This window comes from Salvelinus alpinus, chromosome 23, assembly GCF_045679555.1.
Source record: "Salvelinus alpinus chromosome 23, SLU_Salpinus.1, whole genome shotgun sequence".
NCBI lineage: Eukaryota > Metazoa > Chordata > Actinopteri > Salmoniformes > Salmonidae > Salvelinus > Salvelinus alpinus.
In genome coordinates this window covers 31,807,535-31,826,253 of record NC_092108.1, presented here as the reverse complement: position 1 = coordinate 31,826,253, position 18,719 = coordinate 31,807,535, and the positions used below count along the sequence as shown (strand labels likewise).

General features: G+C 39.3%; 1 protein-coding gene across 1 annotated transcript in view; it reads right to left on the bottom strand.

The window, feature by feature from the left end:
- Positions 1–3,351: 3,351 nt before the first annotated feature.
- Positions 3,352–18,719, bottom strand: part of LOC139550811 (BMP/retinoic acid-inducible neural-specific protein 3-like) — a 94,335-nt gene continuing 78,967 nt past the window's right edge. Inside the window, exons 7-8 of the mRNA XM_071361982.1 lie at positions 11,891–12,113; positions 3,352–10,453 (exon numbers count right to left, since the gene is read on the bottom strand). Coding sequence (XP_071218083.1) covers positions 9,334–10,453; positions 11,891–12,113 — 1,343 coding nt within the window. The 3' untranslated portion in view covers positions 3,352–9,333. The remainder of the gene's footprint in view (positions 10,454–11,890; positions 12,114–18,719) is intronic.

Sequence of the window (18,719 nt, the reverse complement as noted above, 5' to 3'; positions counted from 1 at the left end):
AATTAGATAAATAAAACCAAACTAAATAAATGAAACCATTCACTTCAGCTCACATCAAACATGAATGCCTACCTACCTAAAACTTTTATTGAAGATTTAAAGCTAAGTATATGTGACAACTTACTGTACTGGCCATTGTAGATAGTTTTTTCTTTGACAATCTTGTAGCAAACAGCCCCTTTGAAGTACATTCCACTTGAGAAAGACTGAATCACATCTCTCCCCTCCCCTCTACACTCTTCAAGGTATTCATTGAGCCTTTAGTATTGCTATTGATTGTTTGCCAAGTTCAAAACCATTATACTACAGTAGTTGGCCACTCACACTCCATCAATGGGGCTGCAGCAACATGATTTTACAAGCAGCCATGTAGCAGCCTTATATTGTATCTAACCCCTTGCTACGACTTAATGAAGTGGTTGTATCCCTCATCATCTTCAAATGTGGTGAACTCCAAAAATGGACTTTTAAGGCCAAAGATATAGAGAGGTTTTCTGAAGTTCTTTTTCTTGCCAACCATCAACCAGCCAGTTCAGCTTCAGATGAGTCACAGCCAATAAGAAGCCCTCTTCTGTCCTCTTATTGTTTCATCGCCTAGAGCATCAAGAAGAGATCAAGACAGCCAGTCCTTTTTATTTATTTATATTTGGACAGCTTTCACAATCCCGCTCACAGTTTCTCTGCCCTGAGGACACAGAGAGTTAATTCTAACTTTCCATAATAGGCTGGGTCTCAAAATGTAACTTAACTTAAAGGTCTTGAAGACTGAGAAGATTGAGAGCACTGAGTGGTGAGGAAACTCGTGTCATTTATAAATCATCAAAAATCAATGATTTATTGTGAAGTACTTTGTTGTTGTGTCTCATCATGAAGTTAATTTGCAGTCAGACATCATTAAATGTCACCTAATTTATCATATTTCTTCCTAATTTTCACCCCATTTCACTTCATCATGTGACCTCAGCATTAAGTGAATTAAATAAACTCTTCTCCTCACACAGTACTCCAACCTTACTACCTGGACATGAAGCTGAATAACTTTAAGCTATTGAGAACTTCTCATTCTAAATGCCTTTCTTCAAAACCTGTTCACACAAAAGGCAATAGAGTTTCAGCATCGGCATCATGCCATGATTCGATGTAGGGCAGCAAGTAGTACATCTGCATTGTATACAACAGTCATGACATGTAGGAAGATGTGAAACAGATGTGTTGACTGCTTAGTGTGAGTTTTTCCACCCAATGCTGCACAGACACACTTCTACTTGGGAAATAATTACTATTCATTAAAGCTAGCTGCTAGATTCTCTGTATCCCTCTTCCTCCCCGGATGTCCTTCAGCAATCCTAGCACCTGTCATTCTGTCAGCCCTCAGTGAGCCTATCGATTCACAGATCTTTACCCGAGCATAGAATGCTTACATGCCAATTTCTCTCTCCCTCTTTTTCTGGGCTGACCTTTATTTCTTTAAGAGGTTTTGGCAGGGATAAATAAACCACCATGAACTTTATTCAATTTGAATATTAGTCTTTGTCCAGATCATACATTTGTCAGCTACTAATACATACATATTGACTTGTGGTTGTATCCACGACAACAGTCCAAGGTAAAGTTTGCCCCTCCATGCAGAGTAACATTGCAATAGCAACACATCAATACTACTCAGAATTTAATATCATTATCAGAACACTTAAGCAACTGCCAAAAGGTAACCCCCCCCCACCCCCGGAATGCATATTTGAAATACTGTGCATTCAAGTTTTAGTTTTTATATCGACGGAATACAAATCAATGCAAACTTAGTGAGTCTTCTTTTTACTATTTAATATAAGAACATTTACATCCTGTTAAACATTGAGAGAAACAAATCTTTTTGATCAAACAATAAAAAGAAAAAGTTACAGTGCCTTCAGAAAGTATTCACATACCTTGACTTTCAACATTGTGTTGTGTTACAGACTGAATTTAAAATAGATTACATTTAGATTTTGTGTCACTGGCCTACACACAATATCCCATAACGTCAAAGTAGAATTATGTTTTTAGAATGTTTTACAAATTAATAAAAAATGAAAAGCTGAAATGTATTGAGTCAATAAGTATTCAACCCCTGTGTTATGACAAGCCTAAATAAGTTCAGGAGTACAAGTATACTTAACAAGTCACATAATACATTGCATGGACTCACTCTGTGTGTAATAATAGTGTTTAACATGATCTTTCAATGACTAGCTCATCTCTGTACCCCACATATACAATTATCTATAAGGTCCCTCAGTCGAGCAGTGAATTTCAAATAGAGTCAACCACAAAGACCAGGGAGGTTTTCCAATACCTCACAAATAAGGGCACCTATTGGTAGATGGGTAAATACCCATTTGAGCATGGTGAAGTTATTAATTACACTTTGGATATTGTATCAATACACCCAATTACTACATAGATACAGGTGTCCTTCCTAGCTCAGTTGCTGGAGAGGAAGAAAACCGCTCAGGGATTTCACCATGAGGCCAATGGTGACTTTAAAACAGTTACATGGCTGGAAAAAACTGAGGATGCATCAACAACATTGTAGTTACTCCACAATACTAACCTAGATGACAGAGTGAAAAGAAGGAAGCCAGTACAGAATATGCATCCTAAGGCACTAAACTGCAAAAAATCTGGCAAAGAAATTAACTTTATGTCCTGAATACAAAGAGTTATGTTTGGGGGAAATCCTACGCAACACATCACTGAGTACCCCTCTAAATATTTTCAAGTATGGTGGTGGCTGCATCATGGTATGGGTATGCTTGTCATCGACAAGGACCAGGATAAAAATAAATGGAATAGAGCTAAGAATAGGAAAAATCCTGGAGGAAAACCTGGTTGTCTGCTTTCCAACAGACACTGGGATACAAATTCCCCTCTCAGCAGGACAATAACTTAAAACACAAGGCCAAATATACACATGAGTTGCTTACCAAGATGACATTGAATGATCCTGAGTGGCATAGTTATAGTTTTACTTAAATTGGCTTGAAAATCTATGGCAAGACATGAACATGGCTGTCTTGATCAACAACCAACTTGACAGAGCTTGAAGAGTTTTTTAAATAATAATTTGCAAATATTGTACAATCCAGGAGTGCAAAGCTCTTAGAGACTTACCCAGAAAGACTCACAGTTGTAATCACTGCCAAAGGTGATTCTAACATGTACTGACTCAGGGGTATGAATACTTATGTAAATGAGATATTTCTATATTTCATTTTCAATACATTTTATTAAAATGTATAAAAACATGTCTTCAATTTGTCATAATGGGGTATTGTGTGTAGATGGGTCAGATAAAGAAAAATATAAATGTTTAATTCAGGCTGTAACAGAACAACATGTGGAATAACTCAAGGTGTATGAATGCTTTCTGAAAGGACTGTAAACGGTTCTTAACAGAGCCAACCAGTAGACATATCAGTATGTTTGTTTATGTAGCACGTCATATGTACAGATACAAATACATTGTCATATCATCAAATATAATTATTTCATCCAGATTCTGATTAGATATTTAATATTCTTGATTGAGCTGTGTGAAGTAGTGTCTGATAAAAGTGGATGTAGTCAACCCAAGAATATTTACATTCAGCACTTTGGTTCTGGACATTTGTAGCTTTTAGGGGCAAAACCACATCTCATTCTATAAATGTACGGAAGTTGAAGGCATTTAGGAAATATTTGTTAATTTTCCCAAAGACAATTACTTTTCATACTGTACAGAAAACTGCTTGGGTTAATTCTGTTTGAAACAGTAAGCTGTTAATTTAGTTTTGACATACAGAGAGTTTGTTGCTTATTTCTCGAATGGCACTCGGAAAGCTTTTGGCATCAACCCCATAAGTAATGTACTTTACAGCACAATATAAAGGAGTAGGTAGTAGTAACATGGTAGAAATATAGGAACAATTTATAACTCAAGTTGTATCAGAGATACAGTATATCATTGATAATTGTAAATAATTACAACTTGTTCAAATCTTTTAACCATGTAACTATTACCTTTATCCTGTGTGTAAGTCTTCTGAAAGGTATTTTAGTTTGATTTTGATAAAAGCAATTCGGACAACATTCAAAATTGAATTAAATAAATTCAGCTAAAGATTATATTAAAATCAAACTGTAATGATTACACTTCTTATAGTGGTGCCATTCTCTCATATCATTATCCATTGAAAAGCTAAGGTCGGTCTACATGTGGAAAGAAAGATGTCCCCCACATATCAAATAACCAGAGTAATAAACCATAATAGTGAGGTCATCCCTTTCTGAGGCCTAAGGACGTTGGCACCAGTCCCAAGACTTGCACACCAGGCAAACAGGCCACTGCTAAGTGACAGTGTTGGCATTACAGAAGGCCATTTATTTCCACAGGGATATTTACATACCAGGCATCCTATCACCAATGAAAACTAGATAGAGCACACACGAAAAGGGCTTTCCAGCTAGGTACATGGTGGCCATAAAAAGCTCAAGGACGACCGCCACTAACAATGAAGTGCAGCAAATGTAAAAAGAAGTACAATTTGGCCGAATGGGAAGAAATTAAGGAAATGCACACCACTGATTGACATAAAAGAATACAAAGTCAGAAAGAAGAACATCTGGGTGGTATGATAAGTGCCGTGTGCTGCCAGCCATGCTTAACTGTCAGTTACTGTCTTACGGACTGAGGCCGTCAGAGGCAACAAACAGAAATAAACAAAATGGCAAATAAATGCTCTTTGAAATCCTCTGCTGTACTCAGTGAATACTATGTATCATGTAATGAGAGGCTAGCCAATCAGGTCAAGGAGAGTTTATGCATTCCTTGGCTTAGATTTCAGACTGATATGCAAGTGGATGTGCAGTGGAGTGAAAAGTTTAATGTCTCTATTATATGATAATGTTCATAGTAATGAAATTGCAATAGTACATTTATATGTTGTTGATAATGTTCATAGTCTCTCTCTCTCCCTCTCCCTCTCCCTCTCTCTCTCTCTCTCTCTCTCTCATCAACAATCTATTCTCCAGACAATTTGTATTTCTAACATTTCCCCAAACTCATAATTCAAATGGTAATTGATGACTTTACTACATGACCTACACATGTACAGGCAAAAAAGAATCCAAGCACAACACCTCATTTTATTTCAGCAATTCCACAACATTAATGCAGTTATTGGACTCTCAAAACATCATAAATCATCGGAGAAAAATAGCCAACTCCCTTTCTTGTGGGAATGTTTGAAAAGTTTACACAGCATAATAGACCCTCCTTGATTGATTGGGTTTCCTCCACTGTCCTGGCGATTAGCTGAAGGGCGAGTGCTGATTTTTTTGATGACACCAAGATAAATCACTTTTATTTATAAACTCTGTGTTTGTGACTCCCATCTTATTAAAATAGTCTGAGGTTTTTCCCAGGTTGTTCAGAGGCACAGTGAGTTTTATGTGATGTGACAATGTGTGTTTGGTTCCCAAGCTCTGTGACAACCTTGTAAGTGTTTTTTTTTATCTTACCTTGCAAATGCTGCACTTTATATATTAGAGACACAGAGGATTCGTACTGTGAAGAGGGACATTTAAATATGTCTTTGTCAAGACCAAAGGTTCCTTGTTCACTCTTGTCAAATGGTACAATTGATAAATCCTAGAAACACAGCTATTCCAGTAGTAGATTTATGACAGTAATTTTTCACTCAAGGTGTAGGTTTTGTAGATAATGAAAGACCAAATAGTACTTTAACATATGAAATGGAGATACCATAACAGTACGGCAAATTGTTGAACCATCACAATCAGTGTAAAATATTTCAAACATATCCAGATGTAATATTATACCAACAAAAACGTATGTCCTCCAGCACAAATTCATGTGAGTTCCAACACGTAGGCCTATCGTGAAAAAAATGAATAAAGGTTTGAGCTAAAAAACACCTTTGAACTGGAATTGTGACTGACATTTACAGGTAAGATCCACAATACGGTGTACTCATTAGAATGCAAATACAGTTGGCCTATTCCAAAAATGTGGTGTTATGTTTGCAAAATACAGTTGAATTCAGAAGTTTACATACACCTTAGCCAAATACATTTAAACTCAGTTTTTTACAATTCCTGACATTTAACCCTTGTACAAATTCCCTGTCTTAGGTCAGTTAGGATCACCACTTTATTTTAATAATGTGAAATGTCAGAATAATAGAGAGAATGATTTATTTCAGCTTTTATTTATTTCATCACATTCCCAGTGGGTCAGAAGTTTACATACACTCAATTAGTATTTGGTAGCATTGCCTTTCAATTGTTTCACTTGGGTCAAACGTTTCAAATAGCCTTCCACAAGCTTCCCACAATAAGTTGGGTGAATGTTGGCCCATTCCTCCTGACAGAGCTGAGTCAGGTTCGTAGGCCTCCTTGCTCACACACACGCTTTTTCAGTTCTGCACACAAACTTTCTATAGGATTGAGGTCAGGGCTTTGTGATGGCCGCTCCAATACCTTGACTTTGTTGTCCTTAAGCCATTTTGCCCCAACTTTGGAAGCATGCTTGGGGTCATTGTCCATTTGAAAGAACCATTTGCAACCAAGATATTACTTCCTGACTGATGTCTTGAGATGTTGCTTCAATATATCCACATAATTTCCATCTTCTTGATGCCATCTATTTTGTGAAGTGCACCAGTCCCTCCTGCAGCAAAGCACCCCCACACCATGATGCTGCCACCCCCGTGCTTCACAGTTGGGATGATGTTCTTCAGCTTGCAAGCCTCCCCCCTTTTCCTCCCAACATAACGATGGTCATTATGGCCAAACAGTTCTATTTTTGTTTCATCAGACCAGAGGACATTTCTCCAAAAAGTACGATATTTGTCACCATGTGAGTTGCAAACCGTAGTCTGGCTTTTTTTATGGCGGTTTTGGAGCAGTGGCTTCTTCCTTGCTGAGCAACCTTTCAGGTTATGTCGATATAGGACTCGTTTTACTGTGGATATAGATACTTTTGTGCCTGTTTCCTCCAGCATCTTCACAGTGTCAATTGCTGTTGTTCTGGGATTGATTCGCACTTTTCACACCAAAGTATGTTCATTTCTAGGAGACAGAACACGTCTCCTTCCTGAGTGGTATGACGACTGCGTGGTCCCATGGTGTTTGTACTTGCGTACTATTGTTTGTACAGATGAACGTGGTACCTTCAGGCGTTTGGAAATTTCTCTTGTGGAGGTCTACAATTGTTTTTCTGAGGTCTTGGCTGAGATATTTTGATTTTCCCATGATGTCAAGCAAAGAGGCAATGAGTTTAAAGGTAGGCCTTGAAATACATCCACAGGTATACCTTAAATTGACTCAAATTATGTCAATTAGCCTATCAGAAGCTTCCAAAGCCATGACATCATTTCCTGTAATTTTCCAAGCTGTTTAAAGGCACAGCCAACTTAGTGTATGTAAACTTCTGACCCACTGAAATTGTGATACAGTGAATTATGTACTTGTGTCATGCGCAAAGTAGATGTCCTAACCAACTTGCCAAATCTATAGTTGGTTAACAAGAAATTTGTGGAGTGGTTGAAAAACAAGTTTTAATGACTCCAACCTAAGTGTATGTAACTTCCGACTTCAACTGTATATTCAAAAGATCTAGCCTGAAAATGAAACACTCAGCTGAATGTGCTTTTTGTCTGAACATTGATTCTCCATCATAAGGCATGATTTTATTTTGTTACAAATATTTTTTTGGTCTTTGCACTTGGTTATCTAAAAAGCAATGTGTACTTTCCACATCTAGATTTAGATGGAGCAATATGTACACAGCTGTATCCACAGACCTTTTGAAATCCTCTCAAAAAGACATTTCAACATTTAAGACATTTTAACCATTCATTTTGCCACTACGTTCAGCTTCTTTTGGTATAGTAATGTTGCTGAATAAATAAATAGAAATATTTACTATTGGGCTTCCCAACCAAATTTTAAGCACAAATACATATTTTACAGGATTTTGAATGCCAGATAAAATGGAAAGGCAAGGATAACATTTTTGGGGATGATTATCATAATAAACCGTTAAAGGGATAGTTCACACAAATTACAAAATGACACATTGGTTTCCTTACCCTGTAAGCAGTCTATGGACAAGGTATGACAGTAATCCATGTTTTGGTTTAGTTTCCCTGGCACAGTTTCCACATGCTAATGTTTTAGCATTTGTGGCACAAAGTCATGAACGATATTAGAAATTTCTGTGCATCATGTTAAACTCATCTATAAGTGACTTTACATTTACATACATTTACATTTTAGTCATTTAGCAGACGCTCTTATCCAGAGCGACTTACAGTAGAGTGCATACATTTTTATTACATTTTTTACATACTGAGACAAGGATATCCCTACCGGCCAAGAGCAGACGCTCTTATCCAGAGCGACTTACAGTAGAGTGCATACATTTTATTACATTTTTACATACTGAGACAAGGATATCCCTACCGGCCAAACCCTCCCTACCGGCCAAACCCTCCCTAACCCGGACGACGCTATGCCAATTGTGCGTCGCCCCACGGATCTCCCGGTTGCGGCCGGCTGCGACAGAGCCTGGGCGCGAACCCAGCCCAGCCTGGGCGCGAACCCAGAGACTCTGGTGGCGCAGCTACCACTGCGCCACCCGGGAGACCCTAGACTTTGTTGGGCTTTACATTCAACTTTAGATACTTTAAGAAAATTTGGACATGATGCGTGAAAAATGCGAATATCGGTCCCATGACTTGAATGGGATTTCTGCCACAAATTCCAAAACATTAGCATGTGGAAACAGTGCCAGGGAAACTAAACCAAAACATGGATTGCTGTCATACCTTGTCCGTAGACTGCTTACAGGGTAAGGAAACCACAATGTGTCATTTTGTAATTTGGTTGAACTATCCCTTTAAGCATAATCAACTCATTCAGCCCATCAGACTCTTTTAAATGAAATCATTCTGTAACCAAAGAAAAAAACGTTAGAAAGGGAAATCCTCTTCTGTTTCCTCAACTTCCTGCCAACAGATGAACAATCCAGAGCAATTATTTTCCAAACTCAGTTCCTCGCTCTTTATATTAAAAACTCTATCTGTGCAAAGCAAAATCTGTTGTCATGACATCACTCCACATCCAACAGAGCCAACACACTCCAAGCTCTGTCAGCCAGTGTATAGGAATGCTCTAGACATCTCAGAGAAATATATGTACATGTTTTCCAAACCAGATGGATAAATTGGCAACTGACTGAAGAGTAACCAGCAGCACAGCACTCTCTGGACTCTAATTTAGACTGAGCTAGCTGCACAACTGGCCCAGCTCTGCCTCTGAGGAATTGGGCAGCTTGGAGTTGAAAATCTGGAGGGAGTCTCGGATGCGCACCACCTCGCTGGTGGAGAGCTTGAGCCTGTGGCGGAGCAGACATGAAAAGAGGTCCAATGGCTGCAATCCAGGCGGGGAGAGCCGGTTGATGCGGTCTCTCATCTCCAGCAGCATATGAAAGGCTGCGTCCTGGGTGCCTTGCGTGTAAGGGTAGTCCAACTGCAGAATCAGGTCTTTGATGCCCTCGGGGTCAAAGTGCATGCTGTAGCCGAACACCTTGAGACTGTTGATCTTCATGTAGCCCAGGTTGGACGTGTGGTCGTCCAGGTCCAGGGGCTCGTAGAAAAGGGTCTCGTTGACGGTGGGGTCATCGGTCAGGATGCGGCTGCGCAGGTAAATGTGCACCGTCTCGAAGAAGGACTTCCACTTGGTGCCCAGCATCAATGTCCAGTTGTAGCACTGCAGAGAGGCATCCACCTTAGTTCTTTCCCAGTCTGGGAAGTCCTGCTGGCTGACAGGCATGAACCAACTCTCTGAGTGGCTACCCCCAAATGGGTTGACATAGATGGCAGGCACAGGCTCCAGGGTACTGTTTTTAGTAGAGCAGATCTGGAATGAGATTCCCATTAGCATATGAATGAGGTTGGATTTGTTTTTGTTGCTCTTTAGAGTGAGAAGCATGCGTTTCCTCCAGGCTGGGTTGAACCAGCTGCCCAGACGCACGTCATTGCTGATGTAGATGGCATGGACTTCCATGCGACTGTCCAGCCGCTGGAGCAGGTACTTGAACTCTGCATCCGGCATGTCAAAGTCAATGTTCAGGTAGTGGTCCAGAGAGTTTGCTATGTTGGGCCGACAAGAGCCCAGGTGCAGGATGTTGCCAAGGTGGCAGGAGCCACAGCGTGTGATGTTGTCTGGGGCACATGAGAGGCAGGATGACCCCTCTCCGACCACACAGGGTACTGTCCCCTGGCAGGCACTACTGTGCTCTGCAGTGCAGGTGCAGCTCTGCACCTCCTCTGAAAACGTGCCCAGGACTCCATGCTCATTGCAGTACAGGAGTGACTGGGCCCTGTTCAGCCAATATCCTGGTGTCCTAAAGAGAAAAGAGAAAAGAGCACAATATTAGGTAAATGAAATAAGCTAATCCGTAACAAGAAGGGAGACATTTGCGTAATGTGTTCTCCGCAAACAGTAGTCACATTTGTTATTAAGATTAACATAATTATTTTCAAAAACATAATTTGACTTTGGAATCATCTTTACTTAAAAAGCTTTGTAAGTGCCCTTCATTATCAATAAATGCATTCAATCATTAATCAAATTACTTTTCCTTTGACTAACACTATTGTAGCCTTTAGAAAGGATAGAGGAAGAGTGCATAAAGGACATAAGTGAAGACGATGTTCTAACTTTCACTTAACATCATCATTAGTGAGTGCCAAATAATGATTGATGTGGGCGTTCGTCTTAGGGATTCAGAAGAACACCAAGAACCCTACGCAGAAGATCCTTCTTCCACCTGTTCAGTTTACTCTGGAGGATAGGTGTCTTCCAGAGTTATGCATATCATGTTCCAGAACCGGCACAACATATTTATGAAGGATTGTTCTTTTAAGTACTAATATGTCATAGCTAATGTATTCTTTGATTCTATTAGATTTGACGTGCTATACTTAATGTTCACTATAAAGTGGATTTGAGCTTAAGTCTGTGTTCATGAATTATGTACAAGCATTGGTAGGATGAGATATTTTTGGTGCAACAACATTTGAGGGAAAAAAACACAAATATTGTAAATAAATTAACAATTGAGTACTTTGCTGTAACTTTCTACTAAGCACTATGTTGGAGTTGGTTCTGCAAAGACGAGTTTTCCTCAACTGGTTCTGTATTGGGAATTGCACTACGTAAAGCTGAAATATGCAACTTATTCCTTTCCGCAGACATGCATTCCAAAATGAGGGATTATATAGCACATGATGATGATGATGTAGAAATCTTCTGGCTCAGCTGAGCTGAATAGATTGTTGTTATTTGTTTGAACAGAGTTTAATGAGTGAATGACAGCCAGAGGTAGCGCTTATCACAGAAATGTGGGTGTTCAGGGGGCAAGTGGTTCACACCAACCTGTTGTCTCTAAGAGCACTTGATTACAGACATGCCACCGCAGACCTCACATCACCCAGACCCCTTCAATCAGGATGGAGACACTAAACAGCTTTGTCTCTATTTCATTTCAGATGCTTGGCCTGGTTTTCGCACAGCATCAGATACCAAATTGCCTCTAAATGACAGACAACTCAGCCATGTATATGTGATTAAGGGTGTACTATTTTAACTATAGGGAAAAATATTAAGACCTGACCCAAATAAAATAACTTTGCTTGGTCAAATTACTTGATATAAAAGAGGACACAAAGTGGTGATAAAATGCCATGAAGTGGTTGTAAGTGGTTCTATGTAATAATTAATGTAATTTAAAGTAGGTGTAAGATGTTCAAATGTTCAAATGATGTTCCCATTATCATACCTTTCTCTTGGGAGGCTGATCCTTGGCAGTTTGGGACATCGCTTGCTCAGACTGAATAGTTTCCTCACAATCTTCTGGGCTTTCCCAAGAATCAAATTGGTGCTGCTCTCCAATTGGATGTAGCGCCTTTGGAGAGTTGCATCTGCTGCCCAAAACTTGAATACCAAGGATGTGTTTAAAAAACGGTCTGTTGGTAGTTTTTTCATGAAGGCCTTGAATTCATCTAAGAAATTGAGAAACAATCACAAGAAAATAAGATTAGTGTTTTATTTAACAGAAAGTCAATCATTTCACATATCCATCAATACACTACATATTTTTTTGTTAAATACCAGGTATTTTAATTATGGATGGTACCTTTTATTGTGCAATTATGGTCCATATCCCTAAATCTACCATGGACAGCTCCTGGTATTTATATTATTGGGATACTGTGCTAATTTAAACTATGCAGAGACTTCCTACTTATGCTCTAGGCAAGTTGTCTACCCATGCAGCTGACATGAGGTATCCTATCAAATCACTGCAATGAAGACACTTTTTTTTACAAAGCCCAACTGGGTGAGACCTGCAATTGTTATGGGGGCTGGAGCTTCTATTATCCCATGTGCTACTTTTGGCATAATGCAAGTGAGTAAATTTGCAGTGCACTGACGGGCTCAGGACATTACAGTGCTCAATGATCCTGAGTGAACTACCTCGGGCTCCCAGAGCCAACACCAAATTAGTTTGATAACATTAGCTTTGGCATTACGGTGTTAGTTTAGCACATTCAACGGCTCAATTGTTTTACACATCAGGCTCACGGTGTCACATCTATTCATACTATCAATTTGAAATGCATGTGATGTAGCAATAGGTATTTGGATTGATGGATCCCTTAGTGTGTTCAGTGTTAAATGCTTTGTTTGTTAATGGTAGTAGTCAATTATTTAATTGCTTTCTATCTCGATAGATATCCTGCATAATTATTTATTGACATGGACATTACGCCAGAGGAACTTCTAGTGAAAAAACCTTACCAGATGACTCTGTTGTCGGCATATGATCACATGCAGTTATGGTGCACTTTGGTGCTCTGACAAACACTACGTCCCTTTTTTTGGAAAACAGAATAAGCAGTGGTCAGTATATAACTGCCTTACTTACATATCAGGTACAAGGCAATCAGAGATGTTATGCCCTTATGGTTACCTACTTTCATCTGACACAAGGAGGCACTGTACTTGCTGATTTCATTTGTGGTTAGACACTACATTATGCCCACATCAAAAAACACATCTTCTTAGCATGTACTTACGCATTCTAACCAACCACCGGACAAGCCAAGGCTATCCAGTGGTAATATCATCGAATAAAAACCGCATCTTTCACCTTGCTACCCTATAGCTTGCTGCTTGTCAGGCTCACCCACATACAAAAGTGAAACATTGGATGCATCCCAAATGGCACCCCATTCCCTTTATACAGTAGTGTACCACTTTTTAACAGGGAGCGTGAGGGCGGGAATAGGGTGCCATTTGGGATGCAGCCATTGAGTCTCTGCCTGACCAATAACTGGAGTGATGAATTCCTCTGCTTCCCTCCACATGCACTGTATAACCCAGGCCGTTTGAATGATCATTAGGATTCACAGCACACAAAAGGAATTTGTCAGTCTATTCCACTTTTTCTGGCATTTATGACTTTATGTTCAAATTGATGGACAATATCGGCCTTTCGAAATGTGTCAGATAAAGGGATGAGGTTATTTTCCATAATGGACACAGCCCATTCTCATTCTGTTGGGCGTATTAGTGATTCATATGACCATGAAGAGAACGGACAGGAAACTGATGGCTCCCTCAGCTTGTTCATTTAGCTCAAAAACAAGTATTTTGAATCATGGTTTTGCATGGCAGTGCTGCAACTATCATTTTATATTAGGGAGGGTGAAGCCATTATTTTAAATGAGGACATTACTCTGTCATAAAGCTTGTGTCTTTGAGTTGTATGTTGCAATACATTTCAGAATTACAGAGCATATGTCGTTTGCCTGGAGTACAGTGAGATATCTTCCCATTTCTCAATGGATTAAGCTTAGTAAATAAAATAAATAATGTTGATACTGAATACTGCACCTGTCAGGGTTGAATCTTTAAGGAATCCCCCTTGGATTCCCCACAACTCTTCCATTTCTTTCTTTGAAGAAGTTATAAACATATTGCTAAAGAGATCTAAGTTTACCATCCTTCCTTCAAACATATGTCTTCTTTTTTCTTTCCATGTGTATTCTACTCCTACTGGAATACTTCAAGTGGAAAACACAGTGAGACATGGCTGTCAAGCCATCATCGCAAAGACATCAAATGGTTGCTTGTGGCACTTTGACGGCAACTACTATACAGTGCTTCCACCATATTTGACATTATAGTTAGAATGCACTCACTATATGGTACAATGACATAAAGTCGGCACTTGTTACAAGGTAAAACTTGTCGGGAATGGTAAACTATCTGTAGGAACTACTACAATTGATGTTAGCTCTTTATGAACAAGGTTCCAATTCTTCTATGGCATTTTTCAACACTTTATATTCCAGAGACGACTACGAAAAACACTTTCACTTTCTCTCCGAATCAGGTTCTGAAATATCAGATATTTAGGGGGATCTTGTTGCTCTCAGACTGAGCATGGAAAATGCAATCTGTATTGGATTGGAAAGACATCATCATGTGCAAATAACCTTGTTGATGGATACTTTGATGGCTTTCCAGTTGCATATAATGTGATACGGAACTGGACTAATTAACGTTACGTTAATATCTTAATAGATGCTTTTGTTTAGAGATTACTCTAATCCCTTAAGGACTTCTCCAATTTTCTAAACATTAATTAAGAAATCCCTTCAGAATGAGATCGTACCACTTGAGATAAGCTGTAAAATGTGTAAGCTAAGACACTATACTGTCACACACTGATCTGTTTCACCTGTCTTGTGCTTGTCCCCACCCCCCTCCAGGTGTCGCCCAGCTTCCCCCTGTGCATTTATACCTGTGTTCTCTGTTTGTCTGTTGCCATTTCATTGTGTTCGTAAAACCTACAAGCGTTTGTTTCCCTGCTCCTGCCTGTTTCTTGCTCCTGTTTTCTAGTCCTTCCCGTTTTTGACCGTTCTGCCTGCCCTGAACCTGTGACTGCCTGACGTTTTTGTATCTTACCCCACTGTTCTGGATTATTGACCCCTGCCTGCCCTGTTAGTTCAAATATGTATTACTCCCAGCCCACAGCCAAATAATGATGAGCAGAAGCACTGTGTTTGATTTGACAGTCGGAGAAAGCAACACATACTGTATAATCTTACCCAATGACAGGTTTTGGTTTGCATTGATAGTTGAGCTCTATTGCCTTGTAAATGGCTTATAATTCTCTCTCTGTTGGATAACTCACAATGTAACATAATGCTGTCTGAATAGCCATTCACTTTCTTAATGTGAAACTTGCAGCTTATCCATCAGATAAACAAGTATTTCACCTAGGCTCAAGGAATACTGTGGCTTAACTATATTTTCAAGAGCCTTTCTTCAAGAAATCAATATTTTGCCTTGAATATATATATGAACATTGTTCATATGAGAAATGCACCTCACTTTCTGTCAGTGCTGGTAAAGCCTGAACAATAAATATATTTGGCCTTTGCACACACAGTTGGGAAAGCAATGCTATCAGATTTCTGCTTATTGAACTCTGGTGGGTGATTTTAGTATGGACAAACACCACTGCCGTGCTCTAAGGTTTCACAAACTCTTAAAGAAGATCAATCTCCACTACTACAATGATTCCTCTTTCCAAGGTTGGTGTTTGTCACAAACATCGTCCTATGATATTAGTCACATAATCTAAAGACATGCTTTATCAATAATCTAAAATTGCAAACGGTTAATGGTTTATGATAAACACATGCATTTATGAATTGTATAATGTGGGGCTAGCGATGTCCTTTTGGTAAATTATTACCTTGTTGTTCGTAGAGGGTTATCTGTTCATTTCCAGAGAATTGACAGGCAATGGGGTGCGTTCAAGTGTGCATGGTTTATTCAGTGTATGGGTATAGCGGAAATGTCTTATCCTGGGTGGACGTACATGTTCTTATCCCAGATTGTATTTATGCTAAAAGAATGGTTGCACTGTAATTGATATGTGTGCTCAAGGTTATTCGTGTGTGTATCATCTGAAGACGTTTAAACGTTATTTCATGCTGTTGAATGTTAACTGATCATAATGTTAATTGGCTTGTTCTCATTGGTTGCATCATAGGTATTGGTATTTAAACCCTGTCATTCCTTCGTTTGTGGGACAGGGAACAGGTTGGCATGCTGCTGAGTTTTCAGGTGTTATTGTAGCCTGGGTTTGGTTTGAAGAGCTCTATTTGATACAGTTTATTATGTTTGTAAATACTTGTATATTTTGCTGACTATATCTTCACTTTTGCTAATAAAAGCCTCACGGTGGAATAGAAAAATCAGTTCTGCTTTGTTGCCTCCTCACAGTAAACTCCGAACACTGGGTCTTTCTCACAGTGCTGAAACATAAAAACCTGACACCGACTCTAGCTCTTGATCTAAAAAGCTCAGATAATTCAGTATTTAAGGTGGGGAGTGTCACGCATCAAGGTAAAAAAACAAGTGCAGTACATATGCTGCTGTGTTTGTTGTTTGCAGAAACATCTTTGTTGTGATATCGCAAAAAGATGTGGCAGTTTCACCATTAAGAATTCCAGCTTTAAGGCTAACGTGTGTAGCAAGATGGAATGTCACAACCTCAAGATGGCCTTATGATTTCTTAGGAAAGATCTACAGATGCTTGATAACTGTTTCCTTTGATATTGATATACTGTACACATGAGTTTAGAAACCTATACATTTGGCCACGTTCGGAAACTGTCTTTTTGTTGTTGCCAAGAAAAATATTAAACTCCTTTTGTGTATTATGAATAGGCATGAAAAAGTATTAAATTACTCTTGCCAGGTCAACTTTGACAACAGAGAGGGTAACACTAGAAGCTTTAGTAAGCCCACAAGTTATTTAGCATGGCTGTTTGAAGATGTAATATTTTTCCCAGTCATGCGGTGAGATCAGACCTGAATAATAGATTGAGTGAACATGAGGGGTTCAATCATACAGGATTTGCCAAGCAGCTGCAGTGAGCTCCAAATGTACAAATATCATACCTCCCCAAAATGCTAACCTCCCCTGTTATTGTAATGGTGAGAGATTTGCATGTCCTGGGGATATGATATTTGTCTGTCTGTAACTTTCTCACTCATTATTATTCACGATTCATTCAGGATTATCCATAAGCATGGTAGCATACACATTAATGTAGAAGTCTTTAGAAACATATTCTATTCTTATTTACAATAAAAGTGACTCCAAAATGACACAATACATTATTTCCCATTTGTTTCCATTGGGCACAAAATAATCTGAACACACAACTAAAACAAACAGCAAATGCATCCAACAAATGTGTAGATTAACAAGCTTGATGTTGTCACGACTTCGACCGAGGCAGGCTCTCCTTCCCGTTCGTGTGGCGCTCGGCGGTCGTCGTCACCGGCCTATTAGCTGCCACTGATTCTTTTCTCCCCCTCCTTATGTGTTTATTGGTTACACCTGTTTTATGTTTGTTCTAATTAGTTGGGCTTTATTAGTCAGCCGGCCCGCCCGTTTCTTTGTGCGGGATTGTTTATTGTAAGCTTGGTGTTTGTTATTCTGACGTTACGTGTTTGTGTATGTTGGAGTACATTTCTGAACTGTTTTCGTTCCCCGTGTCTGGGGTAGTTTATTGTGAGCACCCAGTGTCAAGTGGGGTGGCCGTTGTTTCTCCGTGGTTCCTTAAATGAACATTATCATTGAATCCTCTGTTTTCCTGCGCCTGACTTCGCACTCCGACACCCAGTCCTTACAGATGTAGTAGTTGCGTGCTATGAATATGGGACCAAATACTTCAATACACATTTATATGAATTTGTCCCAATACTTTTGGTTCCCTAAATTGTGGGGAATATGTACAAAAAGTGCTGTAATTTCTAAACGGTTCACTTGATATGGATGAAAATATCCTCAAATGAAAGCTGACAGTCTGCACTTTAAACTCATAGTCAGTGTGTTATTTCAAATCCAAAGTACTGGAGTACATAACTAAAACAATAAAACATGTGTCCCAATACTTTTGGAGCTCACTGTGTTTCTCAGAATACTTGCCTGAAAATAATGATTTTTATACTTTGTGAGCAATGCATTGTGAGAGAGATACTGTCCACAAAATATGTACTTTAAGTGCCATAGATATTGCCTGCTGTCCATCTACCAAAGCCGATGCTTTGGGTACATTTCTGAGGAGATTTTGTTGAGCTGAGTCATATATTGGATGTACAGTAGTGTTACGTCCGTCGTTAGTGGTAGAATGACCGGACCAAGGTGCAGCGTGGTAGGCGTACATTTTCTTTATTAAATGTTCCACCCAAAAAACAATAAACAACACAACGAGCGTAAAGCTTCGGAGTGCAACACATGCAACAAACAAAGACAAGATCCCACAACCTAAATGTGGGGAAAAAGGGCTGCCTAAGTATGATCCCCAATCAGAGACAACGATAGACAGCTGCCTCTGATTGGGAACCACACACGGCCAAAAACAAAGAAACAGAAAACAGATAGAGAAATAAAAAGGCTCTCTAAGGTCAGGGCGTGACAAGTAGCCCAGTTCTTGTAGCTGGGCACCAGTTTCTCTAACCTGACCAAGGGAGCGTATCAAGAATATACTGTTTCATTGCTCCTACAGCATGAA